General features: G+C 42.6%; 2 protein-coding genes across 2 annotated transcripts in view; one reads left to right on the top strand and one right to left on the bottom strand.

Moving 5' to 3' along the window:
• The window catches only part of LOC118364619 (potassium voltage-gated channel subfamily H member 4-like), a 65,968-nt gene extending 47,624 nt beyond the window's left edge, over positions 1–18,344 (top strand). Inside the window, exons 12-16 of the mRNA XM_035746324.2 lie at positions 1,664–1,702; positions 4,255–4,682; positions 5,329–5,423; positions 12,474–12,550; positions 14,216–18,344. Coding sequence (XP_035602217.2) covers positions 1,664–1,702; positions 4,255–4,682; positions 5,329–5,423; positions 12,474–12,550; positions 14,216–15,358 — 1,782 coding nt within the window. The 3' untranslated portion in view covers positions 15,359–18,344. The remainder of the gene's footprint in view (positions 1–1,663; positions 1,703–4,254; positions 4,683–5,328; positions 5,424–12,473; positions 12,551–14,215) is intronic.
• The window catches only part of LOC118364609 (zinc finger protein 26-like), a 45,926-nt gene continuing 31,344 nt past the window's right edge, over positions 6,591–21,172 (bottom strand). The window contains exon 7 of the mRNA XM_052487677.1: positions 6,591–7,859. Within this exon, the coding sequence (XP_052343637.1) occupies positions 7,792–7,859 (68 nt within the window). The 3' untranslated portion in view covers positions 6,591–7,791. The remainder of the gene's footprint in view (positions 7,860–21,172) is intronic.

Genomic DNA, 21,172 nt, shown 5'->3' with positions numbered 1-21,172 from the left:
AAACGACATTTGAGCGACGCTGATATTACATTTGTTCAAGCGTTCGGTTTAGATTCAAATGTATTCTTAACGTGTTTTTTTTTCGGGGGGGGAGGGCAATTTAAGCATGGCGCACAAGAAGAAATTAAATGAAGGCATTTGGTTGAAATTAAATGATATTTGTTTCCCATTCATTTGGCAGCCTTGCACTGTCTGTCTTCAAACTGTGCGTCGAATTGCGGGCCCGCAAAGTGGTTTGTAATCAGGTTTTGGGTCTGAGCAATGCTCTAGTTCCCTCTCACCATCTGTTCGAAGTGGGCTCTGGCACGAGGCCAGGGGTGCAGGCTTCAACCTCGCACACGCTGAAGGAGAACTCAGTGCTGAAAATCTGGATAACACTTTAATGAAGGGTATCATGCTTATTACAATGTCCTTTACAATGCCTTATAATAGTACTACACTGACCATAAGAGTCCATAATAGCTCCATAATAGCTCCATAATAAAAACTCTGTTATAGATACTTAACTTCCACACTGGTAGCCAGGCCCCTATCCACTGTCCACACACACAAACACTCACAGACAATAGCCCCTATCACTTGCTCATAGCACTTTTTTTGACATACGCACGGCATGCGCAGACACAAACAAACACACACACACACACACACACACACACGTGCGCACACGCACACACAGCCTACAGAGAGTCACCACACTCTCTTTTGAGTTAAGAGATAACAATATTTGATTGAACTCTCTCTAAATCTATTTGCTATGTGGGCCACTGGCAGGACTTGAAATGCATAAGTTTCCCCATTAATTGATAACAATTAATGTCAGTAATGACATTCCCATTAGCTTCAGGGAGGCTGTCTCCCTTTGGAAAACTTTTCCCCCAGTGTGAAAGATGAGCCCTTCTTTTTCCAGTAATAGCTCACCTATATTATACACATTGTTCAATATTGTTACCAAAGACTCAATATTGTCACTGAAAAAACTCTAAGAAAGGAAGCCTGTTTATTGCATTTATTTTTATTGGCAGTAAGGGAGATCCTTGTATTTTCTCTAAGGAGGCTTACTGTCACTATCCTGAGCTCCCTGTGCCGTGTGTTATGATCAAAGAGAAAGCAAGGATTATGGTACATACAAGAAACCGTACTGTCAGAGAGAAAACATACAAGAAACCGTACTGTCAGAGAGAAAACATACAAGAAACCGTACTGTCAGAGAGAAAACATGTATTCAGAATATGTGAAGATAGGCTTCGACAAAAAATAAGTTTCACGGTGTAAAGTTCATAGTTGAAGCCCGTAATTGCGATACATTGCTGGCAATTTCCCTCCATGGCAGCAGAGAGAAGAACTCTCTCTGGAATCCAGCTGCCATCCAATGCAGGACCAATTAACAGATTCAGTCTGCGTGGCAAAGATGCCATCCCTAGCAACATTTAGATAATGATCAAAGAAATAACATGGGGGCGGCTTAGGAAACAGGTTCATGTGATTTTATAAGACATAATATACTCCCAAAAGGAGGATTCGGAAAAGTGGACTTACCTGAATGCATAAAGGATGTGTTAAAGTGCGTGTGTGCAAATAGCTAAAAATGTCATACTATGAAAAAAATCGAATTTTGTCTTCCTTATTTACAATCATTCCTCTTGTATTACTCTTTTCACAGGGCCTGACAAGGTTCTCAAGGTCGCCCAGGCTTCCACACGTGAGTGCCGTCCATGCAACTTCAATAATATTGCCTCCATGTAGTCTAACGGACCATTCTTTTCCCCATTCCACTCGCCAAAGTTCCCCATTCCACATAAACCTGCCTGCCACATGCCATTTCAAATGCACCCTTACTAGTTCATCCCACGACAGTTGAAGTCGGAAGTTCACATACACTTAGGTTGGAGTCATTAAAACTCGTTTTTCAACCACTCCACACATTTCTTGTTAACAAACTATAGTTTTGGCAAGTCGGTTAGGACATCTACTTTGTGCATGACACAAGTCATTTTTCCAACAATTGTTTAGAGAAAGATTATTTCACTTGTAATTCACTGTATCACAATTCCAGTGGGTCAGAAGTTTACATACACTAAGTTGACTGTGCCTTTAAACAGCTTGGAAAATTCCAGAAAATTATGTCATGGCTTTAGAAGCTTCCGATAGGCTAATTGACATCATTTGAGTCAATTGGAGGTGTACCTGTGGATGTATTTAAAGGCCTAATTCAGTGCATCTTTGCTTGACATCATGGGAAAATCAAAAGAAATCAGCCAAAACCTCTGGTTCATCCTTGGGAGCAGTTTCCAAACGCCTGAAGGTATCATATTCATCTGTACAAACAATAGTGCGCAAGTATAAACACCATGGGACCATGCAGCCGTCTTACCACTCAGGAAGATTAACTTACTTTGGTGCGAAAAGTGCAAATCAATCCCAGAACAACAGCAAAGGACCTTTTGAAGATGCTGGGGGTAACAGGTACAAAATTGTCTATATCCACAGTAAAATGAGTCCTATATCGACATAACCTGAAAGGCCGCTGAGCAAGGAAGAAGCCAGTGCTTCAAAACCGCCATAAAAAAGCCAGACTACAGTTTGCAACTGCACATGGGGACAAAGATCGTAATTTTTGGAGAAATGTCCTCTGGTCTGATGAAACAAAAATAGAACTGTTTGGCCATAATGACCATCGTTATGTTGGGAGGAAAAAGGGAAAGCTTGCAGGCCGAAGAACACCATCCCAACTGTGAAGCACGGGGGTGGCAGCATCATGTTGTGAGGGTGCTTTGCTGCAGGAGGGATTGGTGCGCTTCACAAAACAGATGGCATCATGAGATAGGAAAATGATGTGGATATATTGAAGGTATCAGTCAGAAAGTTAAAGTTTGGTTGCAAATGGGTCTTCCAAATGGACAATGACCCCCAAGCATACTTCCAAAGTTGTGGCAAAATATCTTAAGTACAACAAAGTCAAGGTATTGGAGTGGCCATCACAAAACACTGACCTCAATCCTATAGAAAATTTGTGGGCAGAACTGAAAAAGTGTGTGCCAGCAAGGAGGCCTACAAACCTGACTCAGTTACACCAGCTCTGCTAGGAGGAATGGGCCAAAATTCACCCAACTTATTGTGGGAAGCTTGTGGAAGGCTACCCAAGTTAAACAATTTAAAGGCAATGCTGCCAAATACTAATTGAGTGTATGTAAACTTCTGATCCACTGGGAATGTGATGAAAGAAATAAAAGCTGAAAGAAATAATTCTCTCTACTATTATTCTGACATTTCACATTCTTAAAATAAAGTGGTGATCCTAACTGACATAAAACAGGGAATTTTTACTTGGATTAAATGTCAGGAATTGTGAAAAACTGAGTTTAAAATGTATTTGGCTAAGGTGTATGTAAACTTCCGACTTCAACTGGATCTGTATAACATGGGTTTCTGTCACGACTTGATGATTGTAATCTTAACACACGTTTTCTGAAGTGTGTTTGGATTTGTAAAAAAAAAATCAGGGTCATGTTGCTATAACTTCTCTGTAGGGGTTAGCGCCAGCCCGTCGCCAGGGTCAGGTTCATTAGGCACCAAATGGAAGAAAGCGGACTGGAACAGAGAGGGACAACTTGGACACATTTTTTGTTTCACGTTTTCAAATGTTTCCCATTATGCCCTAATGAATAAGACCCAGGACTTCCCCTGAAGGTTGGAACTCATTTGGAGCAGAGAAAACGGTTCACTCCCTGGAGTCAGATCGCTAACTGGGTCAATATCTCTGTTAATAATAAGCCTTATGGGCTTATGAATGTAGGTTTGGCTAATGTTTTTTTGACACCTCGCTTGCCCAATTGAATTCTCCTTCAGTGTCACATGTTTTTGTTTTATCATATAAAGATTCAGCAACAGCATCAACCTTGCAATTTCTCCTATCCACCCGTAGCTTGATAAAAATACATATGAATTCAATATAAAGAACTTGAATCATATCATATAATCCCCAGCTTCCAATTGGTTTATTCAATTCCACTCATCCCTCTGTAAATGAGAACATGTTCTCAGCTTGTTCATTAGGTGTGAAACGAAAGAAAAAGGACTACAACAGCGAAAGGACTTTCTAGACTAATCCAATAAGCAACAGTATTATTTCCCCCCCTTTGCAAAATATATATATTTTAAAAAATCCATGTTGTATTCTAATGAACCCTGCTCAAATAAGGTTGAAATAAATATGAGAAATTGAAACATTTTCTTTTTTTCCCTGCCGCCCAGAACCGCCGAGGTTCCACAGAGCACAAGCTCCCGTCCATCATTGAGACAAAAGGAGGTCTCCATGACGACTCAGATGAGTACTACCACCTATCACCAGCGTCCCGCACCCGCCGCGCAAACCTCCTCTTACCCAGCCTGAGCAGCCCCGTGCGACGCACCTCCCTGGGCAACCTGCTGGGTGACGAGCTAAGGCAGTTCAATGCCCTGCGGCGCTGCCGTTCGCCCAATCTGGGCCGGGGAGGCCTACCCCGGGGCCACAGCCTGTCTTCCCCACTGCCGCTGCCGAAAAAGGAGCACAGTGTCCCAGTGGCAGCCCCTGCTAGTCCCCCTACCTCAGGGGAGTTGGGGGCAGGGAGTCAGGGCCGCAAGCCCTCCAAGCTGCTGATTCCCACTGTCAGCTATTTTGTACCGCCGGACCTCAGTCCAAGGTAAACCACACACACAGAGGCCCAAGTTTTGTTGGACTTTCACTTTATCGCTGTCTGAATATCCAAACTTGTGCACTAGGTAATATTAAGTGATGTACAGCATTGGCAAAGTGTATTAAGTAGTGTGCTAGTGTGGATACTGTGATATAGTCATTTTGTTTTGTAAAGAGTCATTCGCCAAGGCTAAACTGGACAAATTGCAGTAAAACATTTTAAACTTCAACCACATTTCCATTGTGCAATTGTAACTAAATAGCAATGTATACACTGTGTAATGATATGGGATTGCATTTACAAGCTTCTACAATAGCATTTAATGACAATTTAATATCTCACCAGATCTCAAACCACTTTAGTAAAGCAATAAGATTATCTAATTTCATCCAACCCCTACCACACACCATCCATATTCATAATGTATTGTCCGGTGTCTAGTGAGCCCCACATGAAGGCAATACTGTAATGTGGCCCATAAGGCTCCGATGTCCTCCGGCCCAGAGAGTTTCAGCTCTACTCAGGTTAATCCTGCATGGGCAGCTGCCAGTGGGGCTCCCATTGCGGCTCCTTGGGTCGTGTGGCGATGGATGATAATTTGATAATTGAAAGGGGCTCTACTGTTACTGTTGCCCCCCCCTCTCCCTGCCAGGGTTGTCGACGGCATCGAGGACAATGGTCGCACGTTCCTCTTCAACATGGAGCACAGTGGGCCCAAGGCCAGCACCACGGGACGTCCCAGTGAAGGTAACGCTAAACCCGTCTTAAACCCTGCGTTGACCGCACCCTGACCGCACCCGCTGCGGGAGTCTCACCGGGGAGCCAGATGGCTTGAAGGTGAACGTGGGGTTCAAACTGGGGCAGACATCATGCTGTCCCATATGCAGAATATAAGTTAGAGAAATTAATATGACATCTCAGGTGTCTACAGAGGTGAGACAAGGCAGTAAAGGACATATTGGGCAATGTAATTCAATCAAAACTAGTTTGGGCTTGTTACGGTTGATAGGTAAAATATATCCCCTATTTTCCCCTAATGCTGAACAAGGGTGAGTAGCCAAAAGCATGTCTTGTTTACGAACACACTAAGTAGCGTCACGTTAATAACATATATATTAGCTGAGGATTAATGACACATTGACAACGGGGCGACAGAAGGGCGTATCAAGGGGAGGATTCATGATATGCAAGCATGACCGATTTAGTTTTCACTTGTAATTAACCGATGTGTATAAGCGACGAAATAGGCGCCCTTATTATTTTCGGTTCCACCAGGTCTTGTTTGTGACTATGTCACGCATTTTCACATCTGAGCGAAGGGCCCATCCTGCGGACAGACTCATCCCCTCAAACCCCAGAGGCAAGAGACAGTCCTCTGACATGGGAGTCCAAATACCAAACTATTTCCCCACTTTGTTTTACTCTATTATCGTTCTTGATTTCTCGTTCATTTTTAGGTTCATGATAAGCAGGCAGATATGGTTCACAGTTTTTTCAAATTTATATCGATGCATCATGGGGAATTTAAGGTCATAAGTCTCAATGTAAACGGACTGGGGAGTGACATCAAGAGAAGTAAGGTCATAGCAAAGATGAAACGGGAGAGAGTTGACATACTATTCTGGCAGGAAACTCACTTATCCACACCTGAACACGAGAAACTCAAGAAAATGGGATATAGAAACACTTTTTTTTTCTTACAAAATGGGTAGAAGGGGAGTTGCAATCTTGATCCCACATTCAGTTAATTTTGAGTTTATGTCAGAAATAAAAGACAAGGAGGGTAGATTTATACTGGATAAAAAGGAAGTTACATTATTTAATGTATACGCACCCCCAGGGAGTGACATGGTCTTCCACAGGAAGGTGTTTGATTTAATTGCCACAGAAGCCTCTGACACTCTTATCTGTGGAGGGGACTTTAACACAATTCTAAACTCAAAATTGGACAGCACAAACCAAAATAGGAAAATGAGCCTAGTTGCCAAAAAGATCAATAGGATACCTCAGGATCTAGGACTGCTCAATGTATGGTGTGACACCCACAAGACCGATAAGGAATATACTTTTTACTCAGCCCGCCACACTGAATACTCCAGGTTAGACTACTTTTTTAAATGTACAGTGCAGATACACAGGCTTAAGGATTGTTGGATTGGGCAGAGAGACTTATCAGATCATAATGGAGTTTACCTAACTCTACACCTTGATAGCAAACCAATAAATACTATATGGAGACTTAATACAAGCATGCTGAATGATTCAGCATTCAAGGAATCAATAAAGACAGAATTGAACATCTATCTGGAGAATAATGATAATGGGGAAGTATCTCCTGCTATATTGTGGGATGCAGCTAAGGAGGTTATTAGAGGGAAGATCATAGCCACATCATCTCTCAAGAAAAAGAGTAAAGCACAGAAACTGCTGAAATTACAGGAAACCCGAAGAAACTTAGAACGATCTCATAGTCAATACAAAGAACCTCTTATATTACGAGAGATTCAAAAGGTAAAATAGGAAATTTACCAGATTTATAGAGAAGAAGTAGAGAAAAAGCTTAGGTTCCTGAAACAACGATATTATGAAGCAGGCTCAAAGGCAACCAAATTACTAGCATGGTAACTCAGGAAACAACAAGCATAGAATATCATTTAAAAAATAAAAAAGACCCTGTCACGCCCTGACCGTAGAGAGCGTTTTATGTCTCTATTTTAGTTTGGTACGGGTGTGATTTGGGTGGGCAGTCTATGTTCTATGATTTTCTATTTCTATGTGTTTGGCCGGGTGTGGTTCTCAATCAGAGGCAGCTGTCTATCGTTGTCTCTGATTGAGAACCATACTTAGGTACCCTTTCCCCCCACCTGTTTTGTGGGAAGTTAACGTTGTCTTTGTTCAGGGCACATGGCCCAAAGCTTCACGGTTTGTCTTTGTTCAGGGCACATGGCCCAAAGCTTCACGGTTTGTCTTTGTTCAGGGCACATGGCCCAAAGCTTCACGGTTTGTCTTTGTTCAGGGCACATGGCCCAAAGCTTCACGGTTTGTCTTTGTTCAGGGCACATAGCCCAAAGCTTCACGGTTTGGTTTTTGTTCTTCGTTTTGTCAGCGTCATTTTTTAATAAATAGAAAATGTACGCTTACCATGCTGCACCTTGGTCCAGTCCTTCAGCCAGCCGTGACAGCCTCCAAAACAAAAAAGATCACATGCAAATTAGATGAAATACAGAATGCATTTGAATCATATTACACAAATCTGTACAAGCAATCAGAGAAGGCAGATGCACAGACAATAGAGCACTTTTTGAACTCACTTGATCTCCCCTCAATTGGGACAGAGCAAAATGATAGACTAACTTTAGAAATATCCACTGGAGAAATTAAAAAAGCAATATCTCAACAACAAGTCTCCAGACACTGATGGCTTCCCTTCAGAATGGTTCAAGACCTTCAGAGAACAATTAGCACCTCTACTTAAGGCCTGTTTTAACTGGACTCTGAGGGAGGGGGGGTCTCCCACCGTCATGGAGAGAGGCCATCATATCAGTAATCCCAAAAGAGGGTAAAGATAAGAAAGAATGCAGTTCATATAGACCTATCGCAATTCTTAACACAGATTATACACTATATGCATCAATAATAGCCAAAAGAATGGAGAACATAATCCCAGAATTGATTGACGGAGATCAAACTGGTTTCATACAAAATAGGCAGACACAGGACAATATAAGGAGAACACTACATGTCATGGACCACATTACTCAGAATAAGACAAGTGCAATATTAATCAGCCTCGATGCAGAAAAGCCATTTGATTCAGTGGGATGGGATTATTTATTCCAAGTTATGGAAAGATTTGGTTTCAACAAAGAAGTGATACAGTGCATCAAAACACTGTATTCATGTCCGACCGCTAGAATAAAGATAAATGGACATTTGACACGAACGATAAAATTAGAGCGAGGGGCAAGACAAGGCTGTAACCTTTCACCCACGCTCTTCTCCTTGTGTACCTAGAACCATTAGCACAGGCAATAAGACAGGACCCAACCTTAGAGGGAATAACAATAAGAGGCAGTGAACATAAGATATGCATGTATGCTGATGATGTTCTGTTATTCCTTAAAGACCCAGGCTCAAGTGGACCTAGATTGATGGATGTTTTACAAACGTTTTTACAAACATTTGGAACATATTCAGGGTGTGTGCTTAACGTACACAAGATCTAAGCCCTAGTATATAAATCTACCCCACAGGAAGAGCTGAAGAGTAGGTATAACTTCCACTGGACCTCTTCATCCATTAAATCTCTGGGAGAAAATTTACCAAAAGATACACCCAAACTTTATTGCATGAATTACGATCACATTAACAAGAAAATATATGCTGACCTAGACAGGTGGAATTCACTTCCCTTAGTAGTAGTAGAATTGTAGAATTGAAACAATCAAAATGAACATCCTGCCGAGGTTTCTGTATTTGTTCCGATCACTGCCCATAGAAATCCTGCCTAAATTGTTTAGGGATAAACGGATATCAAGGTTCATCTGGAACAGTAAGAGACCAAGAATTAGATATGCAACATTACAGTTACCAAAAAACTGTGGGGGTGTGGCCTTACCAAACCTAAAATATTATTTTTGTGTCAGCCCAAATGAGACCTCTGGTGTGTTGGTGCAATTCAGAATACGAATCCAAATGGAAAGACATTGAGACTACTTTGACAGAGATACCCATACAGTCAGTTTTGGGAAACAAGGACATGGTAAAAGAAATATACAATAGACAACATCAGTGGATTAATTTCTCTCTGAAGACATGGTTTAGGGTAGTTAAGCAAAATCATTTAGACAGAGAGATCAAACTGCTGAGTTGGCCCGCATACGACCCCAGCTTCATCCCTGCAACTCAGGACAGCAGGTTTAAACAATGGACGCAGAAAGGCATCACATCATTCAGTACAATTATAAGGAACGGGAACCTAGATAACTTCCAGGACCTAAGTAAAAAACAAGTGTTTTTCCAAGTGTTAACTGAACTAAAAATTACTAGTTGGCCCAAACTTAGCTCCAACTTGAGAAAATGTAAGCGAAAATGTGCTATTAACATACAATGTTTTCAACGTACATACAGTGCCTTACATATTATTGTGTTACAGAGTAGGATTGAAATGGATTTGTCATTTTTTTTCCTCAAAAAACTACACTAAATACTCTGTCAAAGTGAAAAATGTATATATTGTTTTTATAAGTCAAAAATCCATAACTAAAATATAGTTGCATAAGTGTAATGGATTCAGGACTTTGGTTTAGGCAAGCCGGGCTTAGTTTGAGCTTAACAAATCACATAACTGAAGACTACAACTGAACTACAACTGAAGATCTCGTACAACGCTGTGTACTTCTCCCTTCACAGAATAGTGCAAACTGGCCCTAACCAGAATAGAAAGAGGAGTGGGCGGCCCCGGTGCACAACTGAGCAAGAGGACAAGTACATTAGAGTGTCTAGTTTGAGAAACAGACGCCTCACAAGTCCTCAACTGGCAGCTTCATTAAATAGTAGTTTCTTGTCATGGAATAGATTTCATTTCTCAGAACAAGAATAGACTGACGTGTTTCAGAAGACAGTTCTTTGTGTCTGGCCATTTTGAGCCTGTAATCGAACCCACAAAGACTGATGTTCAACTAGTCTAAAGAAGGCCAGTTTTATTGCTTCTTTAATCAGAACAACAGTTTTCAGCTGTGCTAAAATAATTGCAAAAGGGTTTAGGTTTTCTTTTTCCTTTTAAAATGATAATCTTGGATTAGCTAACGCAACGTGACATTGGAACACTGGAGTGATGGTTGCTGATAATACGTCTATGTAGATATTCCATTAAAAATCAGCTGTTTCCTGCTACAATAGTCATTTACAACATTAACAATGTCTACACTGTATTTCTGATCAATATGAGGTTAATGACAAAAAAAAATTTGCTTTCCTTTGAAAAACAAGGACATTTCTAAGTGACCCTAACATTTTGAACGGTAGTAAACTCATCAAAAAAAGCAATGTCCCTTTTTCAGGACCCTTTCAAAGATAATGAATAAAAATCCAAATAACTTCACAGATCTTCATTGTAAACGGTCTAAACACTGTTTCCCATGCTTGTTCAGTGAACCATGAACAATTAATGAACATGCACCTGTGGAACGGTCGTTAAGACACTAACAGCTTACAGACGGTAGGCAATTAAGGTCACAGTTATTAAAACTTAGGAGGCCAGTCTACTGACTGAAAAACACCAAAAGAAAGATGTCCAGGGTCCCTGCTCATCTGCGTGAACGTGCCTTAGGCATGCTCCAAGTAGGCATGAGGACTGCAGATGTGGCCAGGGAAATAAATTGCAATGTCCATACTGTGAGACACCAGCACTACAAGGATACAGGACGGACATCTGATCGTCCTCACAGTGGCAGACCACGTGTAACAACACCTGCACAGGATCGGTACATCCGAAAATCACAATTGCGGGACAGGTACAGAATGACAACAACTGCCCGAGTTACACCAGGAACGCACAATCCCTCCATCAGTGCTCAGATTGTCCACAATAGGCTGAGTGAGGCTGGACTGAGGGCTTGTAGGCCTGTTGTAAGGCAAGTCCTCACCAGACATCACCTGCAACAACGTCACCTATGGGCACAAAACCACCGTCGCTGGACCAGACAGGACAGGCAAAAAGTGCTCTTCACTGACGAGTCACGTTTTTGTCTCACCAGGGGGTATGGTCGGATTCACGTTTATCCCCGAAGGAATGAGCGTTACACCCAGGCCTGTACTCTGAAGCGGGATCGATTTGGAAGTGGAGGGTCCGTCATGGTCTGGGGCGGTGTGTCACAGCATCATCGGACTGAGCTTGTTGTCATTGCAGAGTTTATATATTAAACCACCTGGACACATCAAAGATACAGCCGTCCTTCTGAACTGAGCTGTAGGAATGCAACTGCTTAGTTATGCTAGCATTGGTGGTTTTAAAACAGCTAGAGTTCAATGCCTGTGATGGTAGAAAACTAAGGATGGATCAACAACATTGTACTCACTCCACAATAATGACCTAAATGAAAAGAAGAATACAAATATACAGAATAAAAATATCCCAAAACGTGCATTTGTATGCAACAAGGCACAATATCCTTGAGGAAAACCTCCTTCAGTCTGCTTTACACCAGAGACTGGGAGAGGATGAATACACCTTTCAGCAGGACAATGGCCTACAACACAAGGCCAAATCTACACTGGAGTTGCTTACCAAGAAGACAGTGAATGTTCCTGAGTGGCCAAGTTACATTTTTGTCTTAAAGGTCCCGAACAGTCATTCTGATTCCCATGTAAAATAGCCTTTTGAGTTACTAAAGCTAGCCATGAACTAGCTAACACCAGACACAGATGAAGACCTAGCTAGCCATGAACTAGCTAACACCAGACACAGATGAAGACCTAGCTAGCCATGAACTAGCTAACACCAGACACAGATGAAGACCTAGCTAGCCATGAACTAGCTAACACCAGACACAGATGAAGACCTAGCTAGCCATGAACTTAGCTACCAGACACAGATGCAAGGGGAAACATATACGTATCAATGCCATAGATGAAGTGTAAACTTTTAATTATATTCGCTAGCACACTCCAGTATTGTAAATCAATCAATCACACACAGCCACTCAACATATCAATTACACCAAACAACAAATGAAGCCTATTCCTTGTTTTATGAGCCTAAGAGGTATTTGTCTTCTTCTGTTTCTTCCTCCACAGATACGAGGCAGGTGAACGCCACTTTGCTTCTGGAGTCGGAAGAGGTTAGACAGAGCATCAGTCAGCTCAACCAGAAGGTACACTACATTACAGTAGAGTAAGCCTCAGTGCAGCCTAACTGCTGAGTGAGAAAGAGAACACTAGTCCTATATTTCTTGCTGAGACTACTCCTATGTTTCTTGCTGAGTCTACTAGTACTTTCTTTCTGAGACTACTCCTATGTTTCTTGCTGAGACTACTAGTACTTTCTTTCTGAGACTACTCCTATGTTTCTTGCTGAGACTACTAGAACTTTCTTTCTGAGACTACTCCTATGTTTCTTGCTGAGACTACTAGTACTTTCTTTCTGAGACTACTCCTATGTTTCTTGCTGAGACTACTAGTACTTTCTTTCTGAGACTACTCCTATGTTTCTTGCTGAGACTACTAGTACTTTCTTTCTGAGACTACTCCTATGTTTCTTGTTGAGACTTCTAGTACTTTCTTTGAGACTACTCCTATGTTTCTTGCTGAGACTACTAGTACTTTCTTTCTGAGACTACTCCTATGTTTCTTGCTGAGACTACTACTACTTTCTTTCTGAGACTACTTCTATGTTTCTTGCTGAAACATGCAATTAGTGAAAATATCTATAGCATTAGGAATGAGCATATTTGCACATTCAACGCCACATCTTGGATTATATGTGAACCACTTGGTGATACTACAAAGAACGACCGAAAGTACAAATCATAGCTTGAACGGTTAACCTTCTTTGTGATTTAACAAACGTGTTACCTAGGCTCATAAATTCCCTCTGAAGAAAATGTATTAACCCTTAATAAATGCATATAAATGCATATTGGCAACCACCACAATCTCTGGATTTCGATTCTATTCCAACTCTATTGTATTTTATTATATTCCTATTCTATTCTATCCAAATTCTATTCAACTCAAATTGACTTTATTCAATTACATTCTATGCAATTTCCACCTTTATGTAGCACAATGTGTTCTCCCAATCCCTAATGTGGATGCAAATGTGTGGCAGGTGGTGCTGGAGTATACAGATGGTTCTAGGTAGGCCTTGTCTGAAGTGGGTATTAATTAATCAGCAGGGTGCTTCTGCATTGCAGAGAAAAACCTGCAAGCGCTGACTCGACAATACCAAAAATACCTGATGATGACAACCCAACCCGCCCTAACATTCTCCTCGGATTCCTTCTACCCCCTCCCTAGTCCCATGTGCCCTTCCACTTTCCCCCCTTTTTGAATCGTTACAGTCTCTCCCTCCCTCTCTCTTGGGAGTTTTTTGGGTGCATGTGTAAACAGGTCATTTCTTAGTCACAGAGAACAGAAGCTCGTCCGTGTTGTATAGGCGTACTTTGTGCAAGCTTCAGAGAGAGTAAGAGTCACGCTGTGAGGGCTGGAAATGAGTTGCAAAGATATGCTTGAGAGAACAAAAGTCGCTGCCGTTTGGGTCGGGCTATTTTGTAAGTGGCGGTCGTGCTATGAAAAGTGGCTCCTGTGCCATGTTCATTTCAGACATATGTAAAGTATATATATATTTACATATTGAGATATTCAGACTTGAGATCCTCGCACTAAACTATGACTTTCGCGTGAATCATTTAGTGACGTCAGTGGGAGACTTGCATGAATATTCGCCTTCAAGGTGCAGATCAAAAGGTCTGAATACATTCATATGTTGCCGCTTTCCCCTCCCCAATCTAACCCCTGAGTATGTTCTCTCTTCCTAGATGGGTAACTTGAACAACGAAGTGTCTCAGCTGACCAAGGACCTCCATCACATGATGCACCTTCTCCAGGCCCAGGTGGCTATGCACCACTACACAGCCTCCCTGTCCTCCTCCTATCCCTATGCCGTCCAAATGGTCTCCAACCCCAACCCCAACCCCACCGCCAGCACTGGCACAGCCTACAACCTGGCCCCCAGCAGCCTGCACCTCCATCAGGACCCTGGGAGCATGGAGGGGGGACACACGGACATACTCCACCCTTGCTGGGGCTACAGTGAGGCTCCAGGGGGGAGCTGCCAGGCTAGGGCCACAGGCGGTGGACAGCCAGAGGGCCACTACCAGACCCAACCTCAGTCTTCCAGCCCAGGGCCCCCTAGCTTCTACCATGTGACAGACTCGTCGGCCGTGCCAGGACCCTGCCGGGGATCTGGTAGAACCTCACCCAATCCCTGGACTGGCTCTTCCTTGCTTAGCATTAGCCCAACCTTACAGAGTGGTGGTAGCCCAGGCACGGCTACCACTGCTGGGCATGAGGACTTTGGCGAGAGTCGCCCTGGCCTTGACACTAGCCCAGTTAGCATCAGCCAGTCCCAACCCAGCTTGTGTCTGCAGCCGCCTAGCAGCGGTTTGTACAGCTGTCTGCTGTCTAGTGCTCCCACGTCTACGCACAGCCTCCTGGATGCCTACCCCAGCACCTACCCGCACATCTACCTAGCCTCAGAACCCCTTTTACACCCTGCAAGGCCTACCCTGGGGGAACCTGCTGCAGTCCTGGGGATTGACGGGGTTCCAAGCCATGACTTCCCCCAGCAATACACATCCACCTCCAGCCTCCTTGACGAGGACCTGCACAGTCTGTCTGTCCACTCCAGCCCTGGAACTGCCCCCTCCTTCCCCAGGCCATCGTCCGTCTGTTCCCAGGACTCAGAGTCTCCTCCTAGGCAGGACAACTGCGCTCCTCCCCACATCCCCTTGGGAGACTCAGCAGCGGTGGGACACACCAGTCTGGAGTGCCTGCTGGGGAATGGGGGCTCCACAGAGAGCAGGGACAGCGAGAGCCCCGGGACCAGGTCGAGGAGATCCAGCCTGGGAGCTCAGACTCAGTGCACAGAGCAGTCCTGGTGCCTGGACCTGACGGACTAGTGCCCTTTCCACACAAGAGAGAATAAAATATCTGGGCCAGCACACTAGGGTCTGCGCTGGCACGATAGTGTGACAAGGTTACGCTTGGCCCTACAATTTGGCCCCAACAACTCAACCCCAACCACCATCACGGGGAACTAAAAACTGGACAGGGAACTGAATCTTTACAAAGACAAGAAATGTGGGCATGATACAGAGCATTATAGGGACTGTGGTACATTGTGCAACACTACGGACGTGCACTTTTGAGTGTTCTTAACGTGTGGCGTGTTTTCCCCCTTTTTGGGGAGGGGGGAGGGGGGGTCACTTGTTAGTCCGCGTTCAAGCGACTTACAGCTTTTACTATGCAAACGCATGTCATTGTGTGCGTTGTCTTGGATTTGATCAAGTGTGTCCTTTTTTTAGACGTAGCTCATTTTTGAGGAGTTCCTCTCTTTCGATTGAAAGATCAACCTGAACATGTGTATTATTGAAGTTGAAATCCCGTTCGAGGTTAGAAGTGATTGTGACCCAGGTAGAGGTTCTTGACTGTAACACCTCGATCAAATGTTAGCGCGGAACAGGGGTCATTGTTACGTTCCGACACAAGTCCTCTAAAAGGGGAATTAATCAAATACAAACCATGGTTATATTATTAATATATCAAATGTTTCATTCCGTTCAATGAAACAACAATACACTTGGTTGAAATGGCTACCTTTACAAAAGGAATCAAAGAATGCAACCAAAACGTATTAAGGCCTCAAGAACATAGGTTCAAAATCCAGAAAGCAGTTACTGTTTTCTAATTGACGAACAGTCGTTATTTAAAAAACGCTTTCAATTTTTTTCAGATTAACAAGGTTGGAGGCTGCTTACCATAGCCATACTATGGCTGTGTTTACACAGCCACAAGAACCCAAATCTGATTTTCATTCTATATCTGATCTTTTTTTGTCTACACTCAAGTTTTACATGTGACCCATATCAGATTTGCCCATTCACATATATATGTATAACGCTCATGTCTCCGTCATAACAATGGGAGTCGTTGTCCCAAAGGCGGGAAGGCAGGCGACTAACCTTAGGTCCAAAATAAGCCCATAGAAACGCTTCGGGCTTATTTTGGATAGATTTTTGGCAAGAGTGAAACCTCTCATTTTACCTCCTCTCTGCTCACACTGATGTAGCCTCTGAAGTAGCACACATATGCAATTCTCATTTCCTGTCACTGTTCCTTTAAATATTAGGGTGGTTGTCATGGTCAAGGCAAATCATGGTAAAAAAAAAAGAAGTAACATTTCAGAGCAAAGAAATCTGATCTGAGCGTCCAGAGAGAGGTCACATATGGAGGATCGGGTTTGTATCAGGATTCAGCTCCACATATGGAGATGGTATAAATTGGAAGTCAACAGATCTGATTCCATGTGGTCTTTTGCTGTTTACACGTTAGGGAAGAAGATCAGATAGGTATCAGATATGCAAATAATTGGCAAAAGATCTGAATTGGGCTGCTTCTGTAAACGCAGCATAAAGGTGTCCAATTATGAACATCATGAATAAATCTCTATACTACACATAGGGGCATTTGCTTGTTTAACCAAAAGATGACTATTTACACATTAATTTGTCAAGCAGTACTACAAGCAGTAAGCTAGTGATAGAGTGCGTCCAAAATGGCACCCTATTCCCTATATAGTACACAACTTTGGACCAGGGCCCATAGGGGTCTGGTCGAAAGTAGTCACTATACAGGGAATAAGGTGCCTTTTTGGGACGGAGCCATACACACCTGTGAATTAGTGGATTCCCGTAAGATATTCAGTCGAGATGAAGCCAATCGATATTGCGTAACCACAAAACACGAATTTACCTTAACCTGTTCCCCCACAGCTGGTTATTGAGCACAAGACGAGTTTCATAAGAATTTCGAAAAGATCAAATGTCGACCTTGGAGTCAGCCATAGAGTATATCATTTGAATGATGTGTTCTGAATAGAGCTGTGTCACTGCACTCTGAACCAGACTAGAGCTCACCTGGAAAGAGAGGTCTAACAACTTCTGCACTCACACAGAGAGAACTCCTCCAAGTAAGAATACATGTTAAGAGTATACATTTAGGCTTCCTCACAGAGGAATTGGCTGTTATGACCTGTTACCTCATTGCATGCTGAAGTGGTTTAGTCTTTTTCCTAAGGAAAAGGTATCGACAATATGTTAACATTCTATTCGAGATACTGTAGATTGTATAGACACATACTGTACTTGCATGACAGGTCGAGGCCGACTGATTCACACGCACGGTTGGATGTTTTGACTTACTATTACATACTGGGCATATTACGTTTTCAGATAAAATAATATATCTATTAATTGTTTTTGGTTGACGTGGTGTTTTTTTCTCCCAAGTTCAGGCATGTTTATGTTGGAAGATAAATCGTTTTGTGTATTTTCAACCTCAATCAATTCATTATTCGCAACCAAATAACATCTTGAGATAATTTAAAAAGGAGTAAAAAAAAAAAAAAAAAAATCCTAACACCTATTAAGGGCTAGATTCAATAAGTGTCATGGAAGATCTGCATTATAGCACAATTGAAATTGAAAGGGCATTTCTTATTGAGCCAACATATGCAGTGTTTAGCATGAATTTGCGGACGCAGAAACATTGCCTTTAAATATCAATTGAGCTAGTGCGGATCTTCCTCTATAAGGATAGGCTTAAGTGTACAATTTAACACCCTTATACAAAGCACACATACAGTATAGTAGGAATATTCAAATAAAGCTGCAAAAAACAGTGTACCCCCATTTTGAAAGTTAATACTATTCATTCCTCGCTAGGAAAAGTTCCCTGAGGAAATATACTTAATATATTCTATAACTTCCAAACTATTTATGCCCGAGGGAGAAAAAAACATAATCTCACGTCAATATTCAGAGTATACCATCATTTTGTTTGAGATGATTTCTCCTTGACTGACATAATAAAATATGCTGACAAATCCTACTGTGTATTTTACTCAACTTTCTCTAAACTAGGGCTGTCAAACTTAACTCCCAAGAGAGAGCGCATGTTCCCTTAATCCATGAGAAACAATATTTCATAATCCATCTGTTTGTCATTAGTGGCAGGCTCATGCCTTTCTGTCAGAGCAGGCTGGTTGAGGAATAAATGCCATCCTCATTTCTCCCTACACCAGCCACCACTGCTTTCTGAATAGCACGACAGCATGAGTGACACACACCAGGGAGGGGCTGTCACCGAAGAATGCCACTAAATATCCAGTAATTAACAGCTTACAAAGTTTCAGTCGTTCTAGTGGCTACATTACCACAAATAAATGAGGAGCTTAGGAATTACCCAGAGTTACCCGCTCTCGTCAGGTTGGCCAGCTCTCATCAGGTCACACAGTAAGTGACGTTCAGTTTAAGATCACTGTGGAGCTCAGTTTGGCCATTCACACATGCAAACACACCCGACCTGGGATCATATACATGCATGATTTAACTCTTTGTGTGTTAAATACTTATTTTCTCTGTATTTGAGTATTTTCTAATCATTTTGCCGAATCAACGACTTCTACTCAAAGTCGGAACTACTTTGCTTTATTATTATGAACTCAGTCGGTGTCTCAACTGTAGAATAGTATATTACACAACGTGACATTTCTAAATCCTCTTGTGTAGGTCAGTCACTGACAGTCACTCAATGTCAGCTATTTTTATTTTCAGATGGTTAGGTAAATTGGGGCTCTATTCAATTTGTAAAGCTGAAGCGCTACAGTTTCGCAATAGAAATGTAAAGCATGTGCCCAACAGTCCTGACCACCAGGGGGCGCCCCATTGATTTTGTAATTCGCCCAGATATCATATGAACATGTTGTAGAATTGCAGGAAATTAGCTTTGAAACTGCAACATTTGCACAATACTTTGTTTAACCTTGTGCATCTTTATTTAACCTCCCTGATTGAACTTTGTTACTTATTATCAAGGACAGATCAGCAGCATCCATGTTTCTCTTATGTATTTTGAATCAGAAATGACTTCACATGGATTCAATTTTCTCAGGGGCACTCTATAAACAACTTGATCCCTCGAGGCTGCCGCCTGCCTGCCTACCTACGTACATTCGTTCCCCCGCGCAGCGTCTGCCATTGTGTCAGTGCGGCACGAGAACCTGCCGCCTAAATGACCCGTCACTTTTTTCACCTGCCGAGTCACTTGGCTGCCTTCCGCTCATACTGTACGCTTGTCGCTGTCACCCCGACCTGCTTTTGGGATCTAATGTCTTTACCGCAGATCGTGTTCCCCCCCAGGTGGGCACTGCCCCCCCTGGCATCTGCCACTTTGCCACTATTAGTTTTGGTAGGTGGTGATGGTGAGGGCTGTGGCAGGTGGTACTGGGTTGTGTGCCCATAACTCTCAACACAACAGCCCTGGGAGGGTGAAAAGGTTCAGCTGAAGGATGGCTTATAGTCTGGCTGTACGGTGCCGTCTTGTTATTAGATACCTGTACCTGCTTGACTTTCACTACCTTTAAATTGCCCGATCAATACTAATGGCTTGTTAATGAAAGTGCTTTTTTATGGGTCCCTTGGCATGCAGAGGAAGCAGTCAAGGACAGCATCTCTTGAAAGGTCTGCCAGGTGGCTCAACCAAAATCCAGGGTTATGTTCACTCGGCACGAAATGGAAGAAAGCAGAACGGAACCGAGAGGTACCATCTGAGCTGTAAGAAAGGCTGGTTCTCGTTTTCCTTTGCAAAACGTTTCGCTATGATGCACCCTATGAACACAAACCAGTAAATACGGTTCTCTTATATTACTTATACTGAGCAAAAATATAACACGCAACACGCAAGAATTTCAAAGATTTTACTGAGTTATAGTTCATAGATGGAAATCAGTCAATATCAATAAATCCATTAGGCCCTAATTTACAGATTTCAAATGACTGGGCAAAGGGTGGGCCTGGCTCCCAAGTGGATGGGCCTGTTGGAGTCAGTTTATGGTAGAGAAATTAACATTAAATAATCTGGCAACAGCTCTGGTGGACATACCTGTAGTCAGCATGCCAATTGCAGGCTCCCTCAAAGTTTGAGACATCTGTGGCATTGTGTTGTGTGACATTAACTGCACATTTTGGAGTGGCCTTTTATCGTCCCCAGTACAAGGTGCACCTGGGTAATGATCATGCTGTTTAATCAGCTTCTTGATATGCCACACCTGTCAGATGGATGAATTATCTTGGCAAAGGGGAACTGCTTGCTAACAGGGATGCAAACAAATTTGTGCACAACATTTGAGAGGAATACGCTTTTTGTGCGTATGGAACATTTCTGGGATGTTTTATTTCCAGGTCATGAAACATGGGACCAACACTTTACATGTTGCATTTATATTTTTGTTCAGTATACACTAAAAAGTAACATGTTTGAGATTGTAATATTGTAGCAACATTAGGAACGTCCTTACCGTGTCATGTTGTCAGGAGCAGTACACGGTCACTGATAGGCCAATAACTGTGGCAGACAGACAGGTATCTGGCAGCGGGAAAAGATAAGGTTGTCCTGGAGAATACCCTCGGTGCAAAAAAACTAGGGGGATAGCTAAAAAAAAAGTGAACAGTGGAGGGAGGGAGAAAAAGGACGAGTGATTCGGAAAAAGCCCAACTGGCTCATATGTAATAAATTGGTGAAGTCCCTAAGAGAGTATCTAATTCAGTTTGTCAGGCCCTCAAAATATCTAGTTACCGTCACAAATAAAGCCAGTGAGTTTTTAGGCCCCAAAATATCAAGATACCGTAACAATTAAAGCCAGGGAGTCTTTCCTT

The sequence above is a fragment of the Oncorhynchus keta genome, chromosome 3, assembly GCF_023373465.1.
Source record: "Oncorhynchus keta strain PuntledgeMale-10-30-2019 chromosome 3, Oket_V2, whole genome shotgun sequence".
NCBI lineage: Eukaryota > Metazoa > Chordata > Actinopteri > Salmoniformes > Salmonidae > Oncorhynchus > Oncorhynchus keta.
The sequence above is the reverse complement of the archived record's forward strand: the minus strand, read 5'-3'. Positions and strand labels throughout refer to the sequence as shown.